The sequence below is a fragment of the Platichthys flesus genome, chromosome 15 (assembly GCF_949316205.1).
Source record: "Platichthys flesus chromosome 15, fPlaFle2.1, whole genome shotgun sequence".
NCBI classification, from domain to species: Eukaryota; Metazoa; Chordata; class Actinopteri; order Pleuronectiformes; family Pleuronectidae; genus Platichthys; species Platichthys flesus.
The window spans coordinates 17575459-17599734 of record NC_084959.1 but is presented as its reverse complement, the minus strand read 5'-3'; the positions used below and the strand labels follow the sequence as shown (position 1 = coordinate 17599734).

The 24276-nt window shown below is 43.2% G+C and overlaps 1 protein-coding gene across 1 annotated transcript in view; it reads left to right on the top strand.

The window, feature by feature from the left end:
- Positions 1–659: 659 nt before the first annotated feature.
- The window catches only part of fam222ba (family with sequence similarity 222 member Ba), a 28841-nt gene continuing 5224 nt past the window's right edge, over positions 660–24276 (top strand). Inside the window, exons 1-2 of the mRNA XM_062405858.1 lie at positions 660–750; positions 19585–19712. Of these exons, the coding sequence (XP_062261842.1) occupies positions 19631–19712 (82 nt within the window). The 5' untranslated portion in view covers positions 660–750; positions 19585–19630. The remainder of the gene's footprint in view (positions 751–19584; positions 19713–24276) is intronic.

Sequence of the window (24276 nt, the reverse complement as noted above, 5' to 3'; positions counted from 1 at the left end):
AATTTTACAAGCTTTTCCCACAGAGCTTGTCAACCGACCTTGAAAAACATGTATTTTACACATTACTACTACTACTAATACTACTACTACAACTAATACTATTTTATTGAATTTAAGTCAACTTACATATTGAGGTTGAAACTTTAGAAACTGTACAGAAACACTTCCCACAATGAGTAAGCACTTTTGCGACTAAGTGGAGAAAAACTTCCTCATTAAGATTAAGATACATTTATTTGTCCCAAACACATGCACAGACATGCTGAGGCACACTCATGCAGGTAGGGAAATTTAACCTCTGATTTTAACCCATCTGGTGAAGACCACACAGAGCAGCCATGTACGGTGCACGGGTGCAGATGTTGGGGGAGTAAGGTCACTTTATTGTTTCATCATTTATTGTTTCTTTATATTGCACCCAAAACAAAGGTACAGATTTCCTCATAGTTTGACACTAAACAAAATTCACTGTGATTTTATATAAATATCTGTCTTGATTAATTTATCTTTTTTCTCCTCCGTCTCTCACAAATTTTTAGGCTACCAATCAGATCTCTGGCTGACGGTCCCTTTAAATCCCTTGCCAGCCCCAGCGCAGTCTGGAACCGTCCCAGTCAATGCGCATGCGCGGAAAGTTGCTGCCGCAGACAGCAGCAGTGATTCGGCAGCGCAGGGCAACGGGAGAAAACCAGTCCGTTTTTAAACCATGGCGACGCACTAAACGATGCCTTCCGCTGAGGTGAACGGAGAGTAAGTAGACGCATGTTAATAACTCGCCCGCCGCCCGGTGCTGTGTGACCTCCTCTCAAACGGCGCCATTAATGTCGGGAAAGGTTGAGAAGGCAACAATGGGACTGTGTATGTTTCAGTCTGGCTAGGTTAGCTAGCCGGGAGCCTGGGCAGTCAGCTGGCACACTGGCAACATGCAGGTTCACAGCCAACACACTGCTCCTCTGTACTGTCTCCGTCCGTGCCTGGCTCCTATGAGTCAACATTATTTTCTGCAGGCGCTAAATCAGCCATACTCGTGTTTAAACCTCATGTCAACTGAATGAAACTGGTCTTGTGTTGCTGAGATGGTTGGCTTGTAGTTTATTTGCAATATGACAACAAGCAGTGAGGCTTATGTGTGGCTCCGTTTCCCTGCCAAATCATCCTCATGATTATAAATCCTCATCAGGGTCATTATCGCTAACGTGATGCAGAGGAATCAGGGCATCCTCTCCTGGCTGTGGCTTGAAGTTGTTAGTGTGGTTTATCTCTTCGCTATTCCTGGCTTTTAAAGTCTAGTGTAGCTGTCACTAAGTTGTCTCCCACTGCTCGTGTCGGGACCTTGCGTGCATCGGTCCACATTTGGTGTCAGTCGTCTCCACAGCCCTGATCCAGATGTTGTGGCCGCCTCTGCAAATAGCGCCCCTTCCCGCGGGGGGAATTGTTTCGCACCTGCAGAGGCGAAGTGTTAAAGGTGATAACAAAAGGTTGACGTCACCGGGCTCGTCCTGATCCTGCCGCACAACCTCGACCACTGAGGAGCAGCAGGAGGAGGGAAGCCATATTTTCTTTTAACCATAACGTCTAATGGTCCGTGTCTGGAAGGAAAAGGTCTATCTCTGATCAAATTTCGGGTGTCCTAAGGGCGCACTTAACTAATGGGATCCTATCGATGCCCCCCCCCCCCCCCCCCCGCTCCTCCTAGCCTGATCTTGACACGGCGGAATGTTAATGTTCCCCGAGCCTGTCCGTGTTGTGTTTGGCCGGTCCCGAGTCTGGCTTTATCACTGTAGTCGCTCTGTAATGACATGGAGCCTGACGGATATGATTAAAAAGAGGTCGGCTATTAAGCAACACCTCTGTGACTGACTGTGACTTGACTATGGATGTGAACAGCTGTGATCTGCATATGGTAAGATGATTTTCACTGGATTTCACTTTCACTGGTAATGTATGTCCACATCTGAATGACAATTTTGATGTTTCAAAAAGATTTCTCTAAATGTAAAAAAAAAAAAGCCATTAAAGTCTCTTTACAATAATATCTATGTTTAGTTTATGTGAGCAGGTGAAATGTGCCAACTGATATCCTGATCTCACTCAAGCAGCAGCCTGACGTGACTTGCCAAAAAAGTGCAGCTTTGCAACGCAGCTTTCCTCCCCTACATTTTTTCCGAGGAGCAGATAATTAAATTTCAGACCATGTTGTCTGGGAAACTCGGGCCCTCGACTCTCTGCAATTATCGTATAGTAGAAGGAATCCTTTTTGCATGGAGGTGCTATGTTTCCCAGCAAAATGAAGATTAATTAGGTCTTAGGAGCAAATGACTGTAAGGCTTCTCCCATCTGTAAAATGCAGTTAGTCTCTAATGACAGGAATCAGACTGACACCTAGATGAATGAAAGTGAAATGCTTCACAGACACTGGGAGATAGTGTGATGCAAAGGTTATTAGCTTATGACAGTGCATGTTGTCTTTTATATTTTGTGCAGCTAAAGCTTAGTGCTAAAGGTAAAAGTTTGGATTAAGTACAAAGTGTATGTCTGTGTGTGGAAAAGAAGATGTGTGTGGTTGCTGTTACATAAAGACAGCCGAATAATCCCCAAATGCCAGAAGCACCTTTTGTCATGTCGGTCAGCATTGTGGAAAATTACAGGGTTTCACCAAATGGAAATACCACTTGAATGTATGTGTAAATTAGATCCCTGCTCAGCGTTTCAAAGTGTCTGAGCTCCTCTGTCCATGAGTCATGTGCTGACTCTTTGACCTGTCACCACAAACCAAGAGTCTTTGCCGAGCTGAACTGACAGGAAAGCAAGTTTGTCTTGGATTTTTCGGTCAGCCACTGACAAATATATGGGATCTAATATTGATTTACATTGCAGGCAGAGGAGAGTAATTTCCTTTTTAATACTTGTGGAGCATCTCTGCTGCTTTAAACTCCCAGTCTGCAGTCACAAGTGAATGAGGTTATTTTCTGTTGTAGAAAATACATATTGTAGACCACATACGTACGGTGAGTGGAAACTTTGAACTAGGGTGAGTGGAGTAGGGTGTGACTGTATGCACACTCACATAGTTTTCTAGAGGCCAATCTTACTCGAAATCTTACTTGCAGTGATTACAGGTTTCACCGAGTAAAATCGATAACCGTGAGCTCCTCACTCTAAAGCCCAGATGTTTAGTGTTTCAGTAGGACAGCCAAACGGTCTGATTCCAAACATTAGCCTTGTTTCAGACAGAGACGGAAGAGGATAACATCAAAGCTCTGCTTTATTTCTTTGAGACTTCAGAGCAGACTATGAATAACAGATCACTAGGTACAAAGAGTGAACCAGAGAACTTGAGCAGCTTTTATGTTTCAGCTGTTGTTGGGATTCACAGGGAGCTCATTAAAACACATTGATTAGTAACAGTCCTGATTCTGTGATTGTTGACTGTGAAATGGCTCGGCTAACCAGAATATTTTTGATGCAATGATTCTCTGCGCTACAATGAGCCACTTGGCTGATGTTGATTTTAGTTTATTCAGAAGCCAGTCATTTGATGTAGCATTTTACACACAATACTCAAATTGGAAATGCTTAATGGCGCATTCTCCCCAGTGTGATACTTTTGTTCCTTTCATATTCCAGCGGGAGCCCTGTGTATGTTAAATTTCATGCAGGTGTTGTCTGTGAAGTTTATGTGCAGAGCGGATTTGTCTTTTCCTCTCACTGGTTGTTTTGCATGAAACGATCAATTTGCTGCACAAGGCTGGGTGGGTACACTTGCCCCTTTCCCTAGCTGGACAGCAGATCAAAGATTTCCCAAGTACTAACGATCTGCCAACCGGCTCCACCTTCCAGTCCTCCAGTCACCAGTGCAGTTGTCACTCCACACACACCCACTCAGCCACCCACCATTTGGAGAGACTGTCTATGAGGCCACCCAGTGCCTTCTCTGCTGTATGAGTGTGGTTCCAGACAGGGAGCAGATGTTTGGTAGCCTTTGTGTGAGTGGGCAAAGTCAGGAGACACAGTGTGAGGGTTAAACGTAGGTCAGAGCTGCGGCCACATGATACATCCAGATCAGGTGTTTAGGACACCATGAGCAACTTCTGGATACCTCTGAAAACAAGGGACTGACCTGCAGGGCTTATGCTGTGGGTCAGCTGTTACATGGTATTTAGTTCGGTTCACATGGTTTGTTTTATGTCGTGCCAAATAACTACAGGCAATGGGGTTGATTTGATGATACATATTGTGTCTTTGTTTGCTACATTTCATTGTTCTTCATGGCTTTTTCTTGTATGGATTTGCATGTTAGCCGAAAGGTCCAATTAGGGTAAAAAGACCCACTCTTGCTCGGTAGTTTGCGTAATCAGAAAATCAAAGCCTTAAGCCAGGTAGTGCTGCAAACTGATGTTACAAATACTAGGACCAAAGGGCCTTTTGAAATTGTTGTTTTTGAGTTTGAGTGCAATCAGGGAAAGATCTGAACCTCCTGGTGACATTCATGACATGAGCAGCAGTCACAGCAACAGAAGAAACAGGGCTTAGTTTAGGACCGCATCTATCTGATCAGGCTTGTTGGAGGCATCGGAGACAACAGGGTTGTTTATCAACCTTCATCTCACAGGAACAGCAGAAGAGCAAAGTAGATACTGTTATCTGTTTACGACACAAGATAAGGCTGTCTCAATCGGATCACTGACCCTCCACACAAAATATCCACCCCAATACCAAGCCTTCAGCAGTAAGAGCCTGCCAGACAAGTCCCATATCACTCTTAGGTCATCCTAATAGATGCCATTAGCATGTCCGCGGTTATTGCCACAGTTTTCCAATGTCCATGCCAACTGAACATATCTGGGCATCATTAGCCACCAACAGAAAAGCTCAGAGTCTGACCCGGGCAATGGGGTCAGAGAGAATGCCACAACAAAGCACCAGTAAAGCTGTGGGGAATATCGAGTGGAGGCGATAGAGGGAGAGTGAACTGGAAGTGTCATAGTTGGCGCAGACATAAGATAGGACTAAGCTACCAGAGGATTAGAGAGGGAGGAGATGTAAAGTGCTGTGGGCTAATTGGGCTTTATTTTTAATATTTCCGAGGGTTCATTAGAGACTAAATTGTTGAAGGATTTCAGTGCTGGCTGAAGTCCGAGAGCCTTTTCGGCACAAACCTCACAACCTAAATAATGGCAGATCATTTTTAATAGCAGAGCAGTCTTGTCATTGACACAGGGTACAATGTCTGTCATGACACAATATTATCTCTTAGAATTTCAGTCATGTTACATTGTTGCATTTTCCCATTCTTGCTTATAAGCACAGTTGTCTGAGCTTCTGTCCGGCAATAAGAATATAATGGCATTCATGTGCTTTGGATATTTAAAGTCCCGTTTTTTTTTTTATTATTCTTGCCAAAAGAGTAGCTGTGTGAAATTGGTAGAAAAGCTCTACTTTTTGTTCTTTGTAAACTTAAACAGGACATAGTAGCCCAGATGATGGACTTTATGATATCATACACTTACTCTTTCCCATACGATAAAGCAGCCAGTGTCCTCGAAACTCTGGGTGCTAAGAGCTGTGCTGGGGAGGGATGGAGGCTGAGCTGAGAGAGCTGCTGAGGGGAGCGGTCAGCGCAAGGCACTTTGTCATGACCCTCCTCAGTTTATCATCAGTTGCAGCACTTCTCTAGGCCTCAGTGTGTGGGTGTGTTCTTTTCTGTGTGCATCCAGTTTCCCGGAGAGCGAGTGGGGCTCTTTATAACCTTCTAACCCTCTGGTCCTGTTTGCAGCCATTGTTGGCCAGAGTGAATGGTATCTCCGTGTTTTGAAAAGTAACCAGATGACATTCTTCCTGTTGTTCAAAAGGGCCCAGGGTTATGTTGTGAAAAGCGTCTGAAAGGATGGGCTAAGACTGTGACCTTCGGAGGCTAATCTCTGGCATGTCATTCACTGCCTGTTTAAAGCAAATGCAGACCTTTCTCTCTGATAGCAGTGTTCAAAGTCTAACAAGGTGAAATGCTCTTAGATTTTTTTAAAGTTAAACACTCCAAAAAAAGTCAGTTAGTTTTTTAATCAAACCTCATGCCATCCAGGACCTACAGGGTTTCTCATAGATGCTTTACTGAATGTAATTCCAGATGGGCAGTGTGTCTGACACCTACATTGTCCAAACAATTTTTCCAGCCTGTGACTGAGCCCTCTGTCCACAGACATGTGGCATCAGCAGCCCCTCTGTGCTGCATGCTGAAATACATCACTGCTGTGAAGGCAGAGGGGATGAATTAATGAGAGGGTAAACACCGGTACAGATCTCAAACTGGCTTATGTTGTTTATATCTCCTCCTCTCTGTTGTATTTGCTGTCTTCAGCTGGCTGCGTTTCCTGGAATGTGCAGAGATGCAGTTGTCGCTCTGCGGGGGGATGTTGGCTGTAATCACAGTTCATAGTTCAGCTCTGTCGTCAGACTCGTCCGATCAACAATCGGACATTATTCGCCTGAACTAGGTGACCGCTCTTGACATCACTGTCTTTGTGCATTGAGATAATCTTAACATTTTTACCATTAAGATTGTTGACTTGCATCTTAAATTTTTAAAACCACAACTGTTACATCCCTGCTCAACCTTTACATCATTATACAATGCAGTAGGATAGTTACTCTACAAATGACTCTGAAAACCCCCTTCACCAGATGCTTTAGTTTATGAGAACAAGTCTTTACCATTAGTGTGTTCAAGGGTATTTGCTTTTCTGCACTTTAGAATATACTTAACTGGCATTGAGCTGTTTTTGTGCCTGTCTGAATGATCTTTAAGCGCTGTGTCCTGTGAATAGGACTCCGGCTTCCTGTGTTAGCTCTGTGCCACCTGTATGGCGTTAAAAATGAGGTCAGACCTCTTGCTGGAGTCTGTTGTTCTAGGCGCCCATTTTTTGGAGCCAGTTGTGCTTGGAAAAAGAGAACCTGTCATGTTTTTAAAGCCTCTTTTGTCAAACATCTCTCAACAGTTAATGATTGGCATATCTCCTGACATTTCCCCCTTTTGTTTCGCAGCCATTGAGTTTGAGAGCAAATCGAGAAATTGACCATTACGCGTGATGTGTTCGAAGCCTGTGTGTATGTGTGCGTGTGCATGCATAAAAAGGCGAGGTTGTTTACAAAGGAAGCATTGACTTAGAAAAGGAAAATGTCAACTTTTATCATCTTACTGCACAACCATTTTGCATTAGTCAGAAAATATCCCCTGAAGTGGTGTAACATCCGCAGAATGAGATTGAGATAGAGACGGGGTGGGGGCAGAGGAAGAAGGGTGGGCCAAGATTTGAAAGGCAAACTTGAAAGTATTCGTGTGTAAAGAGTCCTGAGGCAGGTCATGTTGCCGTGTGACAGAGAAGCATTCGTCTTGCCGCGTATCTGACAACCCAGGGTCTCATTGCGAGGGTTTGCCTGCTCTGCGTGTCGGCTTTCTGTAATTAATAGCCGGTAGCCCCCTCTCCCCCATCAAGGGACCAGGTGCTGCTTAGATCTGCCCTGGCATGGAGAGACACGCTGCTGGTGCGTTCCACTGTTATTGGGGCAAAACCCACAGATGTCAGCAACATCTCTCTCACTTAAAACACCTCAGCTGAGTGTGTACATATCAACACACAGTCCTAGACCCAAAACAAAGGAAGGTATAATCATTACTCTGAATTGTAATGGTCCACTGCTGATGGATAGCTTGTTGGTAAAAGATGTGGTTCATTTAGTCTACTTTGTGTCAAGCACCATTGTGCTCATGTCCTGTGCTGTTTAGCAGGGCTTGCGGCCCTGACAGATTGCTGTCCCGATGGGGAGATTTACCCAGCCAGCACCGCCTATGGCACTGACACCATCATTAGGCTTTGATCAGCTGCAGTCTGCAAGGAGAAGAAGAGAGAGTAATATTCTTGATCTAATTACTAGGAGACATTTCAGGCGGTGTAATGTGTGATTTAACCTCTTGTCAGAGGCTATAAAAGGAAGCTGGGTTAATCTTCCTGGCAACCTCTTTTCCACGCAGGGGAGAGTGCCTTAAAATTTCCATTTCCCATGAACTGGTAAAAAAGCCAGTGACATGCTACTGAAGACTTGAAACCTCTGTCAATGCAGGAGTTTATAGACCTCTAAATGTTAGAAACAGCTTCTTTATAGGAACTTGGGTGCGCTGTCCATTTGGAGAGTTGCAAGTAAAGAACGCTGTACATTGGATTTCTTAATGCTCTCTGTTTCCCTCATTCTTTCTCTTGTTCTCTCTTTCTTTTCTTTCTCACAGTCACCCTCCAAACACTCTAATATGATGACTACAGGAGACCTAAATGAACAAATAGATTTGAACTGCAATTGAGGGGTTTGGGTTAATCAGTCATACATAGTTAAACAATTCTTTGGACATAAGGGATTAGTCTTGCCTATATTTAGTTCATAAGAGCCCTTTCTCCCCCGCGCTGGGCTAGGGGTTTAAGGCCAAGGGCCATGGCCTCCCTGACTCCTTGGAGCACCACACACGCACCCCTCAGCATGCTCTGTTGCCGCTGAATGACCCACCACTCTCCTCTCCCTTTGTTACCAAGCACAATTGGAATGATGGATTAGAAAATTAAATGCAGACCCTTCTATTCATGGCCACCAAGGCGCAAAGCCTCATTTACTAGATCTCTGAAGAAAAAACTTCCTTGAAAATGGTTTCCAGGTTCACTCTACTTCTTCTCACTCCTCCAGAATGTGTATTTCATCTTAAAAACATTTGAGAAGAAAACAGCTCAGTGAATCTTTGTGAATGTAAAGGGCTCTCTGTATCTTATTTTTACAGGATGACTTCCTGAGGATTTCCCTCCCTCTTTTATTACTGAGTGCTGATCACACTGATAGGAATTGGCCCTGAGATGATGATTCGTAGTGTTGGTAAGCTCGGTACTCAGCTAGAACCAGCCTGAACCTGCTGTACGCTACCTGTGTCCCCTCCATGTTCCTGAGAGCAGAGCATTTACCCTGTTGACCCACAGATTAAACTTGTTGACCAATTTTCCCATTTAAATACCATCCTGTCTTTTCACAGATTTGATTTATTAGATAATAGGTTTTCAGTCACTAATATGGTAGTAGATACTATAAAGTGTGGTTTTACATTTTTTACGTTATTTATATTTATGTAGCACTCGTTTAAACCTGTAGTTGTAATAGTTGTTGTTTTAGTGATGGTATGTAATTCCTCATGTCAGGGCAGCAAACCAAGGTTAACATTTTTCACAGTATGTCTTCCATTTCTTATTTAGTAGACCTTAAACGATTAGTTGATTAGTCCATTAGTTGATCAATAGAATTTTTTATTTTGATAATTGAGTATTTACACAGGTGATCTGTCCAGGTTGTACGCACCACTTGCTCAGTGTCCACTTGGATTGGTTCAAGCTCCCCCCTACAACCCTCAAAGTATAAGTGGTATAGGTTAATAGATGGCTGGATAATTGATTATTTGTTAAAATACTTCCTGAAATTAAATGCCAAAAATTAGGTTTAGCAGTTTCTGAGATGAAGGGATCGTCTATTATTTGATGTTAAATTTAAAATCTTTGGATTGTTTCCTATTGTTCAGATAAATCAAGTCATCTGCCATCATCACCTGGAGCTTTAGGCACTGCAACATAACATCAATGATTGATTCATTTATTATTTTAAATGAAATTAATACTTTGTCACAGCTTTGTAATATGGTATTTAATATATTGATGATTTATCTTCTAATATCTATAATTTGAATCATATAGTGATACTTTCTTAATATTATGTCTACATTAATAATGACTCCACAGAGAAATCTAAAAAACTAATACTTTCAAGTGTCGGCACTTTGACATGTTACTTTCCCAAGTTATGGAGAGTTTGTGATGTATTTCCAAATCATAACATTGTTTCTGGGTGCTTTTCAGCTTCCCTGTTATAGAGGACTCATTTATCTAGTTTTTTTCCTTTTTCAGTGCAGTGCAACTTTAATTCTGTATTTCAAAGTTCAGTTTTTAAACCCAGGTCTCACTTTTTCCCACACTAAGCAGTTAACACAGGCCCCTGCTATCTCTCGCCCCCTCTGCCCCACAGTCCCTCCTACAGTGCAGTGTGGAGGGGGAGTTGCCGTGCTCTGTAGAGACCCCAATTAGCCAGACTAGCCGGCCCGCTGAAGGTCACTCCCCAAGCTTTGGTGTGAAATAAAAAGAAGGAGGGCTGGGCCGGTCAGAGGCTGCTCAGAGACTGATGGGGCTGCGACTCTCAGTAGGGCCCAGGAGTTCTCACACAATAACCACAGTTTCTTAACAGCAACAGCAGTTAGCATAGTCCACATTTTTGCATTGCACAGTGTTGGCAAAAAAGTTGCTCAGGATTTTGTTTAAAGGTCAAGTGTTCTCGGCAGACTGTCATAGTATATTGTGACCATATCAGAGGGATCCATTTGTCATTAGCTCCAAAGTCCCCTACTTCATCAGCCTGTGTCTGGTGACGGCTATCTTGGCCTGATTGATAGCTCTGTCCTTCTTGAATGAACGGGGGTCGATTGCAAAAAATTTGCTGCTGGATGCATTAATGCTGCGTTCAATGGCATAGACCTTTGAGCATGCCTCATCAGTCTTGAATCATTGGACAGCCGCAGGAGATCTGTATGAGCGGGCATGATGCAAGAAAGTGAGGCAGAGAGAGAGAGAGGGCGATAGGGAAAGGGTTTTTATCAGTTGGGCTAACTCTATTGCTCATATGAGTATCTCACTGCGACAGACAAGACGAATAGATTGAATATTTTGATTTAAGCTTTATGTATTCAGCACTATCCACTCCACACACACACACACACACACTCGGCTACTATGAATATTTTGATAAAGATTAATTTTCTGTGTCACCTTATAAGTTCAGATCTGCAGAATCCAGTGCAGAATTCAATCAGGCCTAAACCTGTTATGTTTGTATATTATAGATGTTATAAAAGATATACATCCACATTGTATAAACATGAATAAATGAAATACATTTTCTATGCAACGTTGCTACTATGATTGTTCAATCCAGTTATTTGCACTGAGACAAAACTTTGAGGTAATATGAGTACAATCATTATTTAATTAGTTACTAGCATGAATCTTTTGTTTAAATTTGGAAGAATAAGATGAAGTCACAATTGGATGCTACTTTTTGGTACTCTTTTTTTTGATACCAAAGGTATAGATGTTTGTTGGAGTGAAATTCTGAACAGATTTAAAAACCATCTAAACTGGCTTTTAAAACTGGCACCAGAGGCCTTTAGCTTGTTGGTGTACAACTGCATTGAAATCTCTAAATACCAGAGCCCTTTTATTAATAATGCAAACTAAACTGCTGATTTTGTAATGTGATAATCACAAGATAGTTTTGTGACATTTGGCCTTTTTGCTTTGGTATAGGTGCTGTTGTGATCGCTTTTGTTTATTGAACCAGTACCTGTGTAGGCGTAACAAAATTCTGGTGCCATGACAACACCAGTGCACACCAACAGTGTGTGTAGGCTGACAGTCAGACAGGCGGACAGACGGAGGGCCCTGCGAGCCTGGCAGGGCCAGATGTTCCCATGCAGGCACGGACGTGAGATGTTTGCTACGCCAGGGCCTGTGTTTGCCTGCCTCTCCACAGAGTCAAAGGCTGGCTGCTGGGGGAAAGAGCCGGGGGTGGAGACTTAATCACATATACACAGGAGATGAAGAAGAGACAGCAAATGTCTTGCCAAGTGTCGCCAGAAGCCAAAGGAACAAAACTCACACAGGCCTGTCCAGTGAAGAAAGATTTATTTTATTCCTTGGCTGGTCTGTAGGTGCGAAGGAGACTCGTTTGGTCTTGCTGGAGGACAGGCTGAATGTCAGAGTTGCCACGAAGGCGGCTGACCTTACCAACCTTCCATGGCCCGGGATGGAGTCAGATCAGCTTTTATTGAGCACATTCACAGCAGGGTTTGGAGACAGTATGAAGGGTTTGTTTTGGGCTTGTGTGGCTGCTGCAGGTCTCTATGTAAGTTCTGTGCATCACATCCAGACATGTATCATAATACAATCTTAATAACTGAACCAACTTAGTTAAGTTGAATCTCGGTGAGACTTTTTTCTCTAACGGGCATGTCACCGGACCTTTTTATTAACGAACATAAGAAATAATAAGGTAATACAAATAAGGAAGATACTGTGTTTCATGAAAGTAATTTTGGCTGCCATTGTTCCCTTCCTAATGGCACAAAACATGTCATTGTGTCTAAACCAGCACTATGCAACATAAAATAAGAAGACTAACAGTTAATAAAGTAGTGTCTTTAGTACAGAATAATAAAAGGTTGAAATGTTTGAGTTCTCCTGCAGAGTTGGACCAGGCATGAGTCTAATTAAGCCTTTTTCTTTATGTGTGTGGGAATGTATTGGTGTATATAATACAGCTCGTATGGAAGAGAGGGCAGTTAGTATAATGGCACAGTGGATAAATCTCTCACAGCAGGCCAATACTGTGCAACACTGGAAGCTGGTTTTTGTACGTTAAGCCCTTTTAGGATGATTTGCGAGAGTCAGCGGTTGCACAGTTCTGCCGAGCAGAGCATCCACTCACCCCACACCCACCCCTCCCTTTTAACCAGGACAGCCACATGCACAAACAGGCCAGGTTAATGCTAGGTCACTGATATGAGTCTGGGTGGGACAAATATACGGAGAGACAAATCTTTTTTTTCTTCTTCTTTGTTTAACACAGAATATATGTCAATAAGATGGTAATGGAGTGGAATTTTTACTGCAAGGCATTATAACTGGTTTCTGTAGCTTGTGTAGATTCCTATGCATATATATGAGTATAAATATATATGTGAGTGTGTGCGAGAGAGGGAGAGGTGGGGAAACAGCTGCATTGATTTGATTTTGTTTGCTGAGTACTCAGAGCAGAAATGTAAGCTGTGGGAACACCTGGAGAGAGGGGAAAATGGGAGAAGAAGTGGTGGTGGTGTCATCTCTGCTATTGGCTCTGTACCAAACACACACACACACACACACACACACACACACACACACACACCCTTCTGTGTGTGAGGGTAGCCTGGGATCCCAATCAGTAGCACTTAACAAAGCTTTCCTCTTTCTCCCTTTAATCGCAGGCTCAATTTGTCACTGGGGTGTCCAATTTCTGATAAGCGCTTTGACTGAGAGAGGCGAGGTGGGTGTGGGGGAAGAACACAAAATGGATGCACCTGCTAACAAATGAAATCAAACCACTCCATCTTCATTTCCCCTTTTTATGCCAGCTGGAACAATGCTGCTGCGCTTTAGCTCTCAGCACATTGAGTTATTTCCCGTTAACCAGGCAGACAGCCTGGCTGACTTACAGTCAAATGATAAGAGAGAGCTCAGAAATCTATTTTTTAAAGTTTTAAGGCTTAAAGGCACAGTTCACCGGAAAAATGTCAATTGACGCATTATCTACTCACCACTTTGCCGATGGAGGGGTGGGTAAAGCTTTGAAGTCTCAAGGTAACCACTTAATCGGATGTAATGAAACTGCAGAAAGAAACCAAACATGCCTCCATACTGCTCATGTGGTGTCATCCAGGTGTCCGTAGGCCCCGACATTCATACTGCATTTCACATCAATTAGCTATATAATTGCATTTCGCGGAATGTGAAGATGGAATAAAATTTGCACGGATGTTCAGAATAAATTGTCAGGACATATATCTTTGTATGTTGAATATCTTTGCACCAGATCAGATCAATATAAGCTCATCTGTTAGTTCAGGTTTCACCAAACCTTTTTGTGATTTTAATAACCGAGCTTTCACACAGCCAGCTGCCTTGAATCCGATGGAGTGTTTTATGCACATTCAGGCACACACATAGTTTGCAGTATTAGTTTAGTATCTGTCTGTGTATCTGTGTTGGTGTAGTGCCATTCTAGTCCTGTATCAAACCCCAGAGTCTGGTATTTGACACAGCATTATGTGACTCAACACATTGTTGTCTGGTGTGATATGGGGGATATGTGACGATAACACAGAGGTGGTGGCACCATTGAGGAGATGAAAGCAGCAGCTTTGCTCTCATATGTATGAGTGCCGTTTCTGTGGTGGCTCGAGTTTCTCCAGAAGATAAAGAGTCTTTTCTCTGGTGCCTACCTGCATTCCTGTGCTTCTCAAGAGTTTATCTGCTGTTGTCATCAAAAGCACCGGGCTTATGTAGTGTGGGTATAGAGGGTTGGCAATGTTGATCCTCTGGTCCAAACTGGTGGGTTGACTAATGGTTAGCCACCTGAGTCCAGGCTGAAATATCTCTACCAGTTTGTGCAGATATTCATGGTCCCCACTGGTTGGAAATTAATTTGAAAGGTTTCTTAAGTTATCCAGTAAATATTTCAAAATGTTATGGATATGGGCACAGTATTGATGGCACCTATTTTATGTATTCAGATTATTTGTGTGATCCCAAGACTTTTTATGTAGCATGAGGTTTACATTGTCAGTTTGATGGATTGCCATAAAAAAGTTAAAAAATTGTTTACCTCAGGATGATCTGTAACAACTTTGTTGATCCCTTAGTGGATCCCTGCAAATGGTAGCATTCTAACACTGAACACAGTGAGATTAAGTGGTGAGCCCCGTGATCTGCATGTTGGCTTGCTGATGTCAGTGTTTATTTGTGCTATAGCGTCACTAGTAGGGCTGTGTCCTCTTGACATTTGCTTCTACTTTCAGCCTTTTTATACCTGCAGTGTTAAGTAAGAACAGGACCAGCCTCCAATCAATTTCATGGATGATTTCATGTGCTAATGGTTAATTGTTTGAGATTGTGAGTAAATCCAATCCAGTCTCTAGAGCTCCTCAGTGGGATCTTTGCTCTTTCCTTTCACTTCATGTCAGATCTTTTTTCTGTCTCTGTCAAGTGGTTCAAGAGTGTCACATATGAGATGAGGCAGTTTTTTTCTTCAGTGAGGCATGCCCAGCGTCTGGCTGCACTCTGGATGCATTTTCAACAGATAAATAAATAACTGCGCTGGCGCCCCTCACTTTGGATCCTCTCTGTTTTGGCAGGCCATCCACCCTGCATTTTCTATCAGGTGTAAACATGTCTGTCAAACGGCACAGCCAGGGACCCCGGCATTTTGTTATTCATGTGGACATGCCGTGTGGTGCTGCCAGCACTTTCTGTCTGCTCGCCTGACCTTGGCCAGTCTTTACATGACTGAGCACACTTAGTTCTACCTTACACATTTGTAGGGCTCTTTGGGAGGCCTAGTGGGCTTAAGTGGCTGTTAGTGAAACTGACCCAGAGTTGAAGAATGGCCCTTGGCTCGCTGTCCTCAAAGCGCTGATGTGGTGAACGGGTAATGAGCATAACAAAGCTCTGGCAGAGATAGCCAGGCCTGGCCAGGACACTCACTTCCTGATATCTTCTCATCCTCTCATCTCGCCACCATTACTGTCATCTTCTCCACTGTGAGCAGCCATGGACTTCATCCAAGAGGGCAGGCCACTGGCCTCCAAACTGCTGATGTGAAGACAAGAGAGGGGAAATGAGGTCAGTCTGATAAGAAGAGGCCTCATACCTTCAAAGGGAGCTTCCTTCTCTTGGTTTAATGGTACACATCTGCTCTAAGAGCCTGTGTTCTCACTGTTTAGGGAACATTCTGAATCTTTGCAAAGATTTATCCAACCCAGCTGTGGACTATGCATTATTCTTGGGGCCATCTCTCTTCACTCTATATCCACCATGTGACCTGAGGGAACTGTCTCTTCTTTATCTGTTAGTTACTGAGTGTTCATACAGCCTCACAGTTCTTTAGCAAACCGCTCTCTCCCTCAAAGGTAGAGTAGTTTCAAGTAGCTGTCTCCCTCTCTCCCACATTTCTGCTGCAGGTTCCTTGTTTGACAGTTTTATCCCTGACACACTCTGTTTCGCAACTTGGAAACCACTATTTTACAGACTTATCATGGCCATCTCCCCCTCTATCGCCTTTTCTCTTCATGTGTAAGATAACACTCCGGGCTGACGATCTCTGCTGACTGGAAAAGCAAATGGCCTGTCCCAAACGCCTCGGGATGTGCTGGAATCATCAGGATTCATTGTGTGAGCCTGTAAACCAGCCTGTCATAGCGTAACGTGCTTGTGTCCCTCTGCTCGCAGCAGAAAATCCTTTTCTACCTCCGCTGTTGGTAAAGCCTGATGGACTAATGAAAGCCATACCAAAGTGTTATTTCTTTCTAACATGCTCAAGAGCCAAGGCTTTTTCCCCTTTCTTTTGACAGAATGCCTTGGCTTGGTATTCAAGAGTAAAAAGCTGTTCTCTTCTTCCTGCTCCTTTTCTTTCTTTACCTCCTATTCAGAGACTGTGCTTGCAAAGAAAAGTAATTTCACTCTCTATGTCCCTGAGAGAATCAACAGAGTGAAGTTGCATTGAATTTTCACTGCAACATTTTTTCTTGGCTCTATTTCAGACCCATAACCTGGGGGTAAACATGCAATTAAAATAACAGCAGCCTGCTTTCTCCTCTCCTCTCTCCTCTTCTTCAGCCGTTAGCACAAGCCATGTACAGCATGGTGACTTGGTTCTCCTAATTGCTTTTGCTTTTAATTGGTATAGAAAAGCTCAATATTCAGACATGCAAAACATACTTTCTTACCTTTTTTTTTTTTTTTCCTTTATAGGTTGTCTCATCTAATATCGTTTTACCCGTGTCCTTTTAATGAGCTTATTTTTAGTTCACAATTCTTGCTTTTCTACATGTATTACCGCCGCTGGATATTTTAATAGATGATTTCCTATGCAGTCAGCCTGATGCTATTCCCAAATTTCTAACAAATGCAGATCATAGCTGACGAAGTAAACATGGAACAAAAGCTGCTGCACAGTCAGCTGGTCTAATTTCCTAAATAGCTTCTATCGATCTCCTTCCTTCTTCTCTTTTTCTGCACAAATTCAGATGGCTATTTCTCTCCTTCATCACAATGAACATAAATATAGGTCGTCTGTTATGGGAGCAATTTGACACAAGACACAAGCCATGTGCATCACTTCCTCTAGTCCTGCTTTGTCCGCCTGCCTTTATTTGTCTATAATGAAAGCCCACACAGTTATTCGCACACTTTTATTGCGGCTCTATCGGTAGCTGGTGGAGACTTGCCGAGTCACGGGGCCCCCTAATACTCTGAGAACCCCGTGGTGTCTGTCTGCATGGGGCTGATAGTGTGAGACGCCTGGCTAAACTCCACCAGGCCAATCCCTGCTTCACAAGCCTGCCCAGCTGGCTCGGCTGGTGTGCCATAGACTCAACTTTGTTTCCACTCAGGACAGGAGGGGCTGTGTCTCCATAACACAAAGGCTACTAAGCCACTGGGACTAGACACCTACATTGAAGGATGGGGGGTCAATCCCATGTCCAGACCAGGCTAAACCCCCTGCCCAGTGGTCAGAGGGTTATAGAACTGGGCAAAAGCCAGTAGCTATAGTGTGCACAGTTTCTGTCAGGGCCGGTACACTCTGTCAGGTGTAATCCTCCTGTGCCTGATACAAATAGTGTAATGTGTTGCAAAAAATGTTGTGTGGGGGTGTTTGCCTTTGTAGAAAGTGCCAGTGTTTGGCGTGTGATGTGTATTTGAAGTTGCTGTGGCAGTGGTGCTGATGAGCAAGTCAGTAGAAGTCAGGCCTCTGTCTGTCGGGCTTCATCTCCTCCTGCTCACCGCTGTAAAGCAGAGTTTCATCTGGGGCATTACCATAGGCTGACCTTTGCCGCTGCACTCCCCACTGCACAGTTTTCTGACATTCAGGGGCGCTGTCGGGGAGGCAGGAAGGGGGTGGGCTGATGTCCTGTTGGCTGGTTTTTGCCTGTAGTGTGGTGATGTGTGTGTTCTTATAACAAATGAACTGACAGTTTATGCTGGTGTTTTTTTTTTTTTTTAATTTCACCATCATTTCATTCTCCTAACTCTGTTTTTCTTTTGAAATCCATAGCAAAGACCCTGTTGTATTTGATATTTAACTTTCCTCCATCCCAAACCTGCTTGTTGTCAAAGAGATTGCTGTTATCTTTGTGCAAAATCCTGGAAACCTGATAAATGAGATAGTGCTGGAAATCTTGCCTGCTGACATCAAGGCGCTATGTACCTAAAATCCTTCCAAGGCCGAGGGAAAAGAATAACATATCAGGCCAATTAAAGTTAATGCATGGTGACAAGCTGAATCGAGGGCAGGGATTGCTGCCATATGGCGGTCCAGGCTGTAAATCAGAAAGCAGGGGAGAGGGAGAAGGATGAGAGGAGTGGGAGGCTGGGCAACAGGAAAGGGTGATGCAGCATCAACAGCACTAAACACCCCCCAAAATCTTCAGATCTGTCTCAAGAATGCAGCTCCACCACCCACCTGCCTCACCCTCTTTCTCTCTAGCCCTTTCTTCCTTCATTCCTCCTGCTGCCATGCCCCTGAAGTGCCCCAAGGTGCAACCCCCTACAGGTATCTGTATAGAACTGGCAGCTTCATTAAGGCGTGTGTTTCCCCCCCTCTCACTGGGAGGATTTAAATGAGCTGTCATCCTGACCTTTTTGAGCTCCTGCTTTTTAAAGCAGGTTCAGGCACCCCACCACCCCAAACCTGCCATCCGTCTCTCTTTCTTTCCACCTTTCTCTCTCTCTTTGTCACTCTTTCCTCCACTTTTCTCCTCTCCCTGCAGGGGGGAAGACACTTTTAAGCCATCACCCTGCAGCAGACAGGCATGCCAAGGTTGTTTTGTAGGTAATTGCCTCTCTCATAGACACTGTCTGTGCGCACTTGCCGCCCTCTTCTGATGCCACACAGCAAAAGGGGAGGGTGCGGACTCTGTAGACTTAATTTGCTTCCTGACTGTTCTTCAGTGCTGATTAAGCAAGCATCTGTGGTGTTTTGAATACAGCAGTAAGCCAAGTGGAGCATGGCTAACGTTTTCTCCCTCTCTATTACATCAGGTTATTGCACAGTAGTGGCAGGCATTTATTGGAGCTGTAAGCCTTTTATTCATTTCTTTTTTCCACATCCTGAGCCAGATCCATTGTGTTATGTCCCCAAAATAAAGGCCTCTTTGAGGCCTAGAGGACTGCAGTATCGATCAGAGCCCCACCAACTTGTCAGCTCCAGGCATCTTGAGTGTGTTCTTTTCAAGTGTACAGGAGTCATTAATTTCCTCCGCCTTGGTCTGGTAGAGACGGAGAGGTAAAGTGCAGGTAGCAGGGCCCAGCTAGCTGACTAACATGCGGGGAAAGTAATCGGAAGGACTGAGTCGATTTGAAGCTGTGGGTCCCTGAGGCCCAGTCTGCCCGTTTTACTTCAGCTGTTTGATGTTTAATTGAAGTTGTTATTGGCATCAAATGTCACCTTACCTGATGCTCCAGGTGTGAATCAGTTTCTAATTGAAAGGTAACTGTGTCTCCCTCAGCCCTGCGCCTCAGGAGATCGGCCTCAGAGTTCTATTAGTCTGGACCAGGCCGCTGTATCGCTACACACCATGTGCTGCCTCACAGTGATGTCTGACTACTGAAACCCCCCATCTCTCTCCCTTTATTTCTCTCTCTGCAGTGTGAGGAGAAGTGTATGTCCCATGTTGCATTAGTGTCCGTGTGAAATGCTGGCCTGTCTGCCGGTGCCAGGTGATCTCCCCCTCCAGCTTCTCCCCCACACGCAGATGAACACTGGACTTCAGAAATGTAAGTACTGATCTTGACACAAACACACAACGCATAGTCTTTTAACTAATACCTACATCCCACACAATAAACCAAGCTGTTACAATCCTGCTGCCGCCCCACGTCATATCCCAATGCCAACCCTGGCCCGGTCCTCCTCTACACTTATGTGTTAAAACCAGAAAGGGAGAAAGAACATTTTCATGCTCCAGGACCGTATATCTGTCTTCAAGGAAAATTAGGATAAATTGCACCATTAATTTGCTGATGAAGAGCGAACTAGCTTCCTCCCTCCCTTATCGCCCTTAAAGATCTGTCTGCCACAAGAGTGTGGTCCTGTGTGCCTGCTACAACAGTATCACAGCACTCAAGTGTCAGATCTGAGCTTCTCAGTTACTTTTCACCATCAGGAAGAGTCAGACTTGCAGACAGATTGCGGCTGAGTGGTTTTGCCCTGATGATCTTGTAATGTGAGTGAGTTTTAAGATGCAATCTGCTGCCCTGGTTTAACAGTCAGCGCTGGCCCAGTTAATTCAATGTGTTTTTATATTTTACAACTCAGCTCCTGAGAAACTCTTTAAGGGGAAAAGGGCCAGAAGGACAAGTGGAGAGTTAGAGTCAGCAATCAATAGTGAGAGCTAAGACTAATTGGCTTTGGAGGACATTAATGAATGACAAGTTGCTAGTTTTGCTGCATTTGTGTTCTACGTGTTAAGCCTATACACATTTAAACTGACATTTCATTGTTTTTACTGTGAAAATTATAATTTATTCCTTTTTAATTATATTCAAAAATAAATTCATGTAAATTAATGCATTCCTAAATTTTTGTAATGATGGGCTCGTATGTATCCATTGATACCTGCTCAAAAATATACTTTTATATTGTACCACCAAGCTTTCTACTCTCCAGACATCAATTATGGCTCATCCAAATGCTCATCTTCATAGGTTCTATCATAAAAGATATCTTGGCATATCTTATTTTCCTCCTGCTTCTTTCTCTCTGAGCAGAAACTCAACTTTTTTTGTAAACTGCTCCAGCTCATCAAGACTGTAATTTCAGAATCAAAGTAATCAGCCAACCCCCAGGAGATCAGTGAGTGTGAGGGAGTCTGTTAAGTGCCAGCGTCTGTTGCTTCACTCAGGCAGGCTTGTGACATGGTGCAGCCATCAGACTGGATCTCTGCTCTTCCTTTATGTTACACACTAAGAAGACACATCAGACCACAAAGTGCAACTGGAGCTCAATTTGTTGTTCTGCCCCGCTCTTTAATCTATTTTGGTGATGGAGTGTGTGCTTCCCAGTGCACGGCTGTTCCTAGAAGTGTAATTTCAATCTGTCTTTTTTTTTTTCCTCATTATTCTTTCATAATGCTTTCCCTTTTCATCTGCTCTTCAAAGTACTATATACCAGACACGATGTTCCATCAAAAGACACATATCTGTGTTTTATTTAGATTAAATCATGTTCATTCAGACTAAATCATTTTGATCAGAGCATCTCAGTACAGACTCTCAGGTTGCTGCCCCTGCTGCCTTGCTATCCAGCCCCAGTAGATCAACTCTGCATGTCTGCAGGTTGTGCAGCTGTCATGTTTTGAGGCATTAGTTCCCTCTGCGCCGCCACGCATCCAGAACCAGGCTTCAACCCTTGAGTAAAACTGTCATATAGCTGCTAGCTGTTCACGGGACTCATTGACTCTCCAGCACCTCGTCATTTACCCATCATGGGAAAAAATAATCCCACTGTTTAAATCCATAAGGGATGTGCTTGACTGCATTTAGGGGACATTTCTAGACTAGTTGTCACAGGAAATCTTCAGTCAAAGCTCTCTACACCCTAGTTATGCTGGAGAGTTTACATAATTGGCTTCGATTTGTATTCCCATTCACTTATCCTTGACCTCTATCCTTTCCTGCGGGTGAGCCTTTGCATAGCACGGTCATTTAAAGTTACGGGCTCGCAGGTTGCTGTCAGAGGCAAGGCCGGAGCAGCTGCTCTATTTATCATCAGGGAGTGACTGCGAACAGATGTGGCTGTGAAATGGAAAGGCCGTAAGAGGAGCTGAGCAGGTATGCTGAAAGAGGCATTGGGTCAGGAAGAAAGCGGCTCATCCTCCAGGCAGGATGACTCGGGTACCAGGAAGTGGCCCTCAGTCCTCAGATCTTAGATGCAGAACAAACAGTGAGTACAGCTGGACCACTTGGCTGGTTTTCACATCTCAGTCCCCACTGAGATCAAAAGAAAAATCATTTTTTCTCTCTCACCTCATATATTTTCAAAGGTCTTGCTACGCTGGGCCGCTCTGTTCAAAAGTCTGCCAAAAAAAAAAGGAGAAAGTGAGGAGGTTTGTTCATGAAAGAAACCAAAATTCACATGTCTAATTTGACACTGAAGCTTCAGACCTAATTTCCTGCTCTTATGTGAAAATTGCAGTTTACAGCAGCATGAGCCCGTGGCCCCCCGCTGCTTAAACATTGTCCAATGAAAGCAGTAGTTTGAATAAAAGAAACGCAAATTAGTGCCTGCTGACGTGCACTTGTGTTCTAGCTAACTAGCTAGCAGCGGGGTAATTAACACATGGCCAGGCTAACCTCTTTCCCCCCATTCCCCGCCCTGGGAACGTTCTTAGCTGTGAGATCTGAGTGATGAGATGCTTGTAGCCACCAGCAGCCACCTACAAACTTCACTCATATCCTCATTAACCCTCCCCTGATGTGTTAAGCTCTTCAATTAATCTGGGTTTCAGGTTAAGGTGGAAATGCTAATAAGCTACACTCGCTTACCAGAACATGTAACAGCTGTCAGGAGCCACGAACAGATGTAAACAGCAAGAGGTTGATTTTTATCCACTCTTAGGGAGAAACTACTCTGTTTACCAATTTCATTACACAATTTACAGCAGCTCTGTTCTTTCTGATTTGCTTTTTCAGCCCTGAAAAAAATGTCAGCTTTGTTAACAGTGTATAATCCCTTTTCCAATTTAATGGCTTGGTCAGTTTCCAGACGTAGACATAGCTTCAGTAGCTATTCGCTTGAATCTCACAACTTCAGTATAAAATTCATTATAGAAACGCCAGTGGCAGAGAAATAACACTGTTTCTAGTTGCATGCCTGCTGCTGTTTTTCATGCTTTCTTTAAGTGAAAGCTATTCTCTCTAACTTAAAAATGGCATACAGAGTGTGTTTCTCTAAATGACAGCATAGGGCTAAACACACACCTATGCAGCAGCAAATGTTCTAACGAAAACAAGACAGAGAGCCCACATCACTCCAATTTCAAAATGTCTGCTTTGGTTGGCCTGTCCCTCTCAGAATTAATTTAGAAATTCCTTAAGGTTTTAAATCACAGAATGGCTTTGCCCTGTTTGGTTAAATATGTGCCTGATTAGTCTCTCTGACTCAAAACTTATGATCGTTCCTAAAATAAAAGACGCGGAGAAGCTGCCTTTTTTAATTACACCACAAAACTTCTATTGACTGTTTCAAAGGACACATCTTTTAAAATAGCCCTCTCCTGACGGAGAAATGGTTGTTTCCTTTGTCATAGTAGTACAGCTTTATTAAATATTTTTGCTCATGTCTGTTTTATCCTTTCCAAATTTAGCTTTACATATTATTTAGATTCAATTTGAATGTTCTTGTTATTACATTATCATATTGCTTTCATGGAAAACTGTTCATGTTGCATTTTATGCATCAATTGTGCTATGCAAATAAAGTTTACTTTTATTTATATTCATTTGTTATTCACTTCACATGTTATATTAAAGGTGAAAATCTCAGCCCTATCTCATCCTGTCTACATATTATACTAAACAAAGTTTACTTAATTATGAGGGTATTTTCAGGCATACTGAGGTAAATATATCATGTGAACAGTTTGTGAAGATATGAAATTATTCAATTCTGACCCCAAATTAGAAACCTTTCCAGAAATGACAAGTTACACTTCTTTGTTACTATATGTTGCTGTTTGATACATTATTTTGCATGGATGTATTAATTAATCTAATGTACCCTTTCCTAACAGTATGTAGACTGATGTCTCCAACTAGCTCATCTGACTCAAAGTAAAGCCTGACAGATGATGTTACGTATAAAGTGAATGTGTTCTTTAACATTCATTCATGCTCTTCAGCCTGGTTTCATCTAGAAGATCTCAATCCGATGAAACGATAAAAGATGTTTTATTCATTGCAACAGCTGATATTACTCTCATCCCACCTACTCAGATCCTTTTCTTGAGCTACACTGACATGAGGTTTTGACAGCAGCCACAGAGCCTCTGCCAGAATCTTACAAGCTCTAAATATACGCATCTTGAATACTCATGGCAAACAAGCTGAATTTATGAAAGTGAAGTTTCATTGCCAATATGGGATGTTTTGTGTAGTAAGTTGGCCTGCTGATGCCCTGAAAAGTAGCTTTGTATTTATTTTTGTCTGTGTCGCTGTGTGGAGCATCATTTCCAACAAGGTCATTAATCATCACCTGTGTCTGACAGGTGAAGTCCATCCTCAGCACGTCTGGGTGCTTGTGTCTAACTGTTCATTTATCTGTATCTGCTTACCCTGGCAT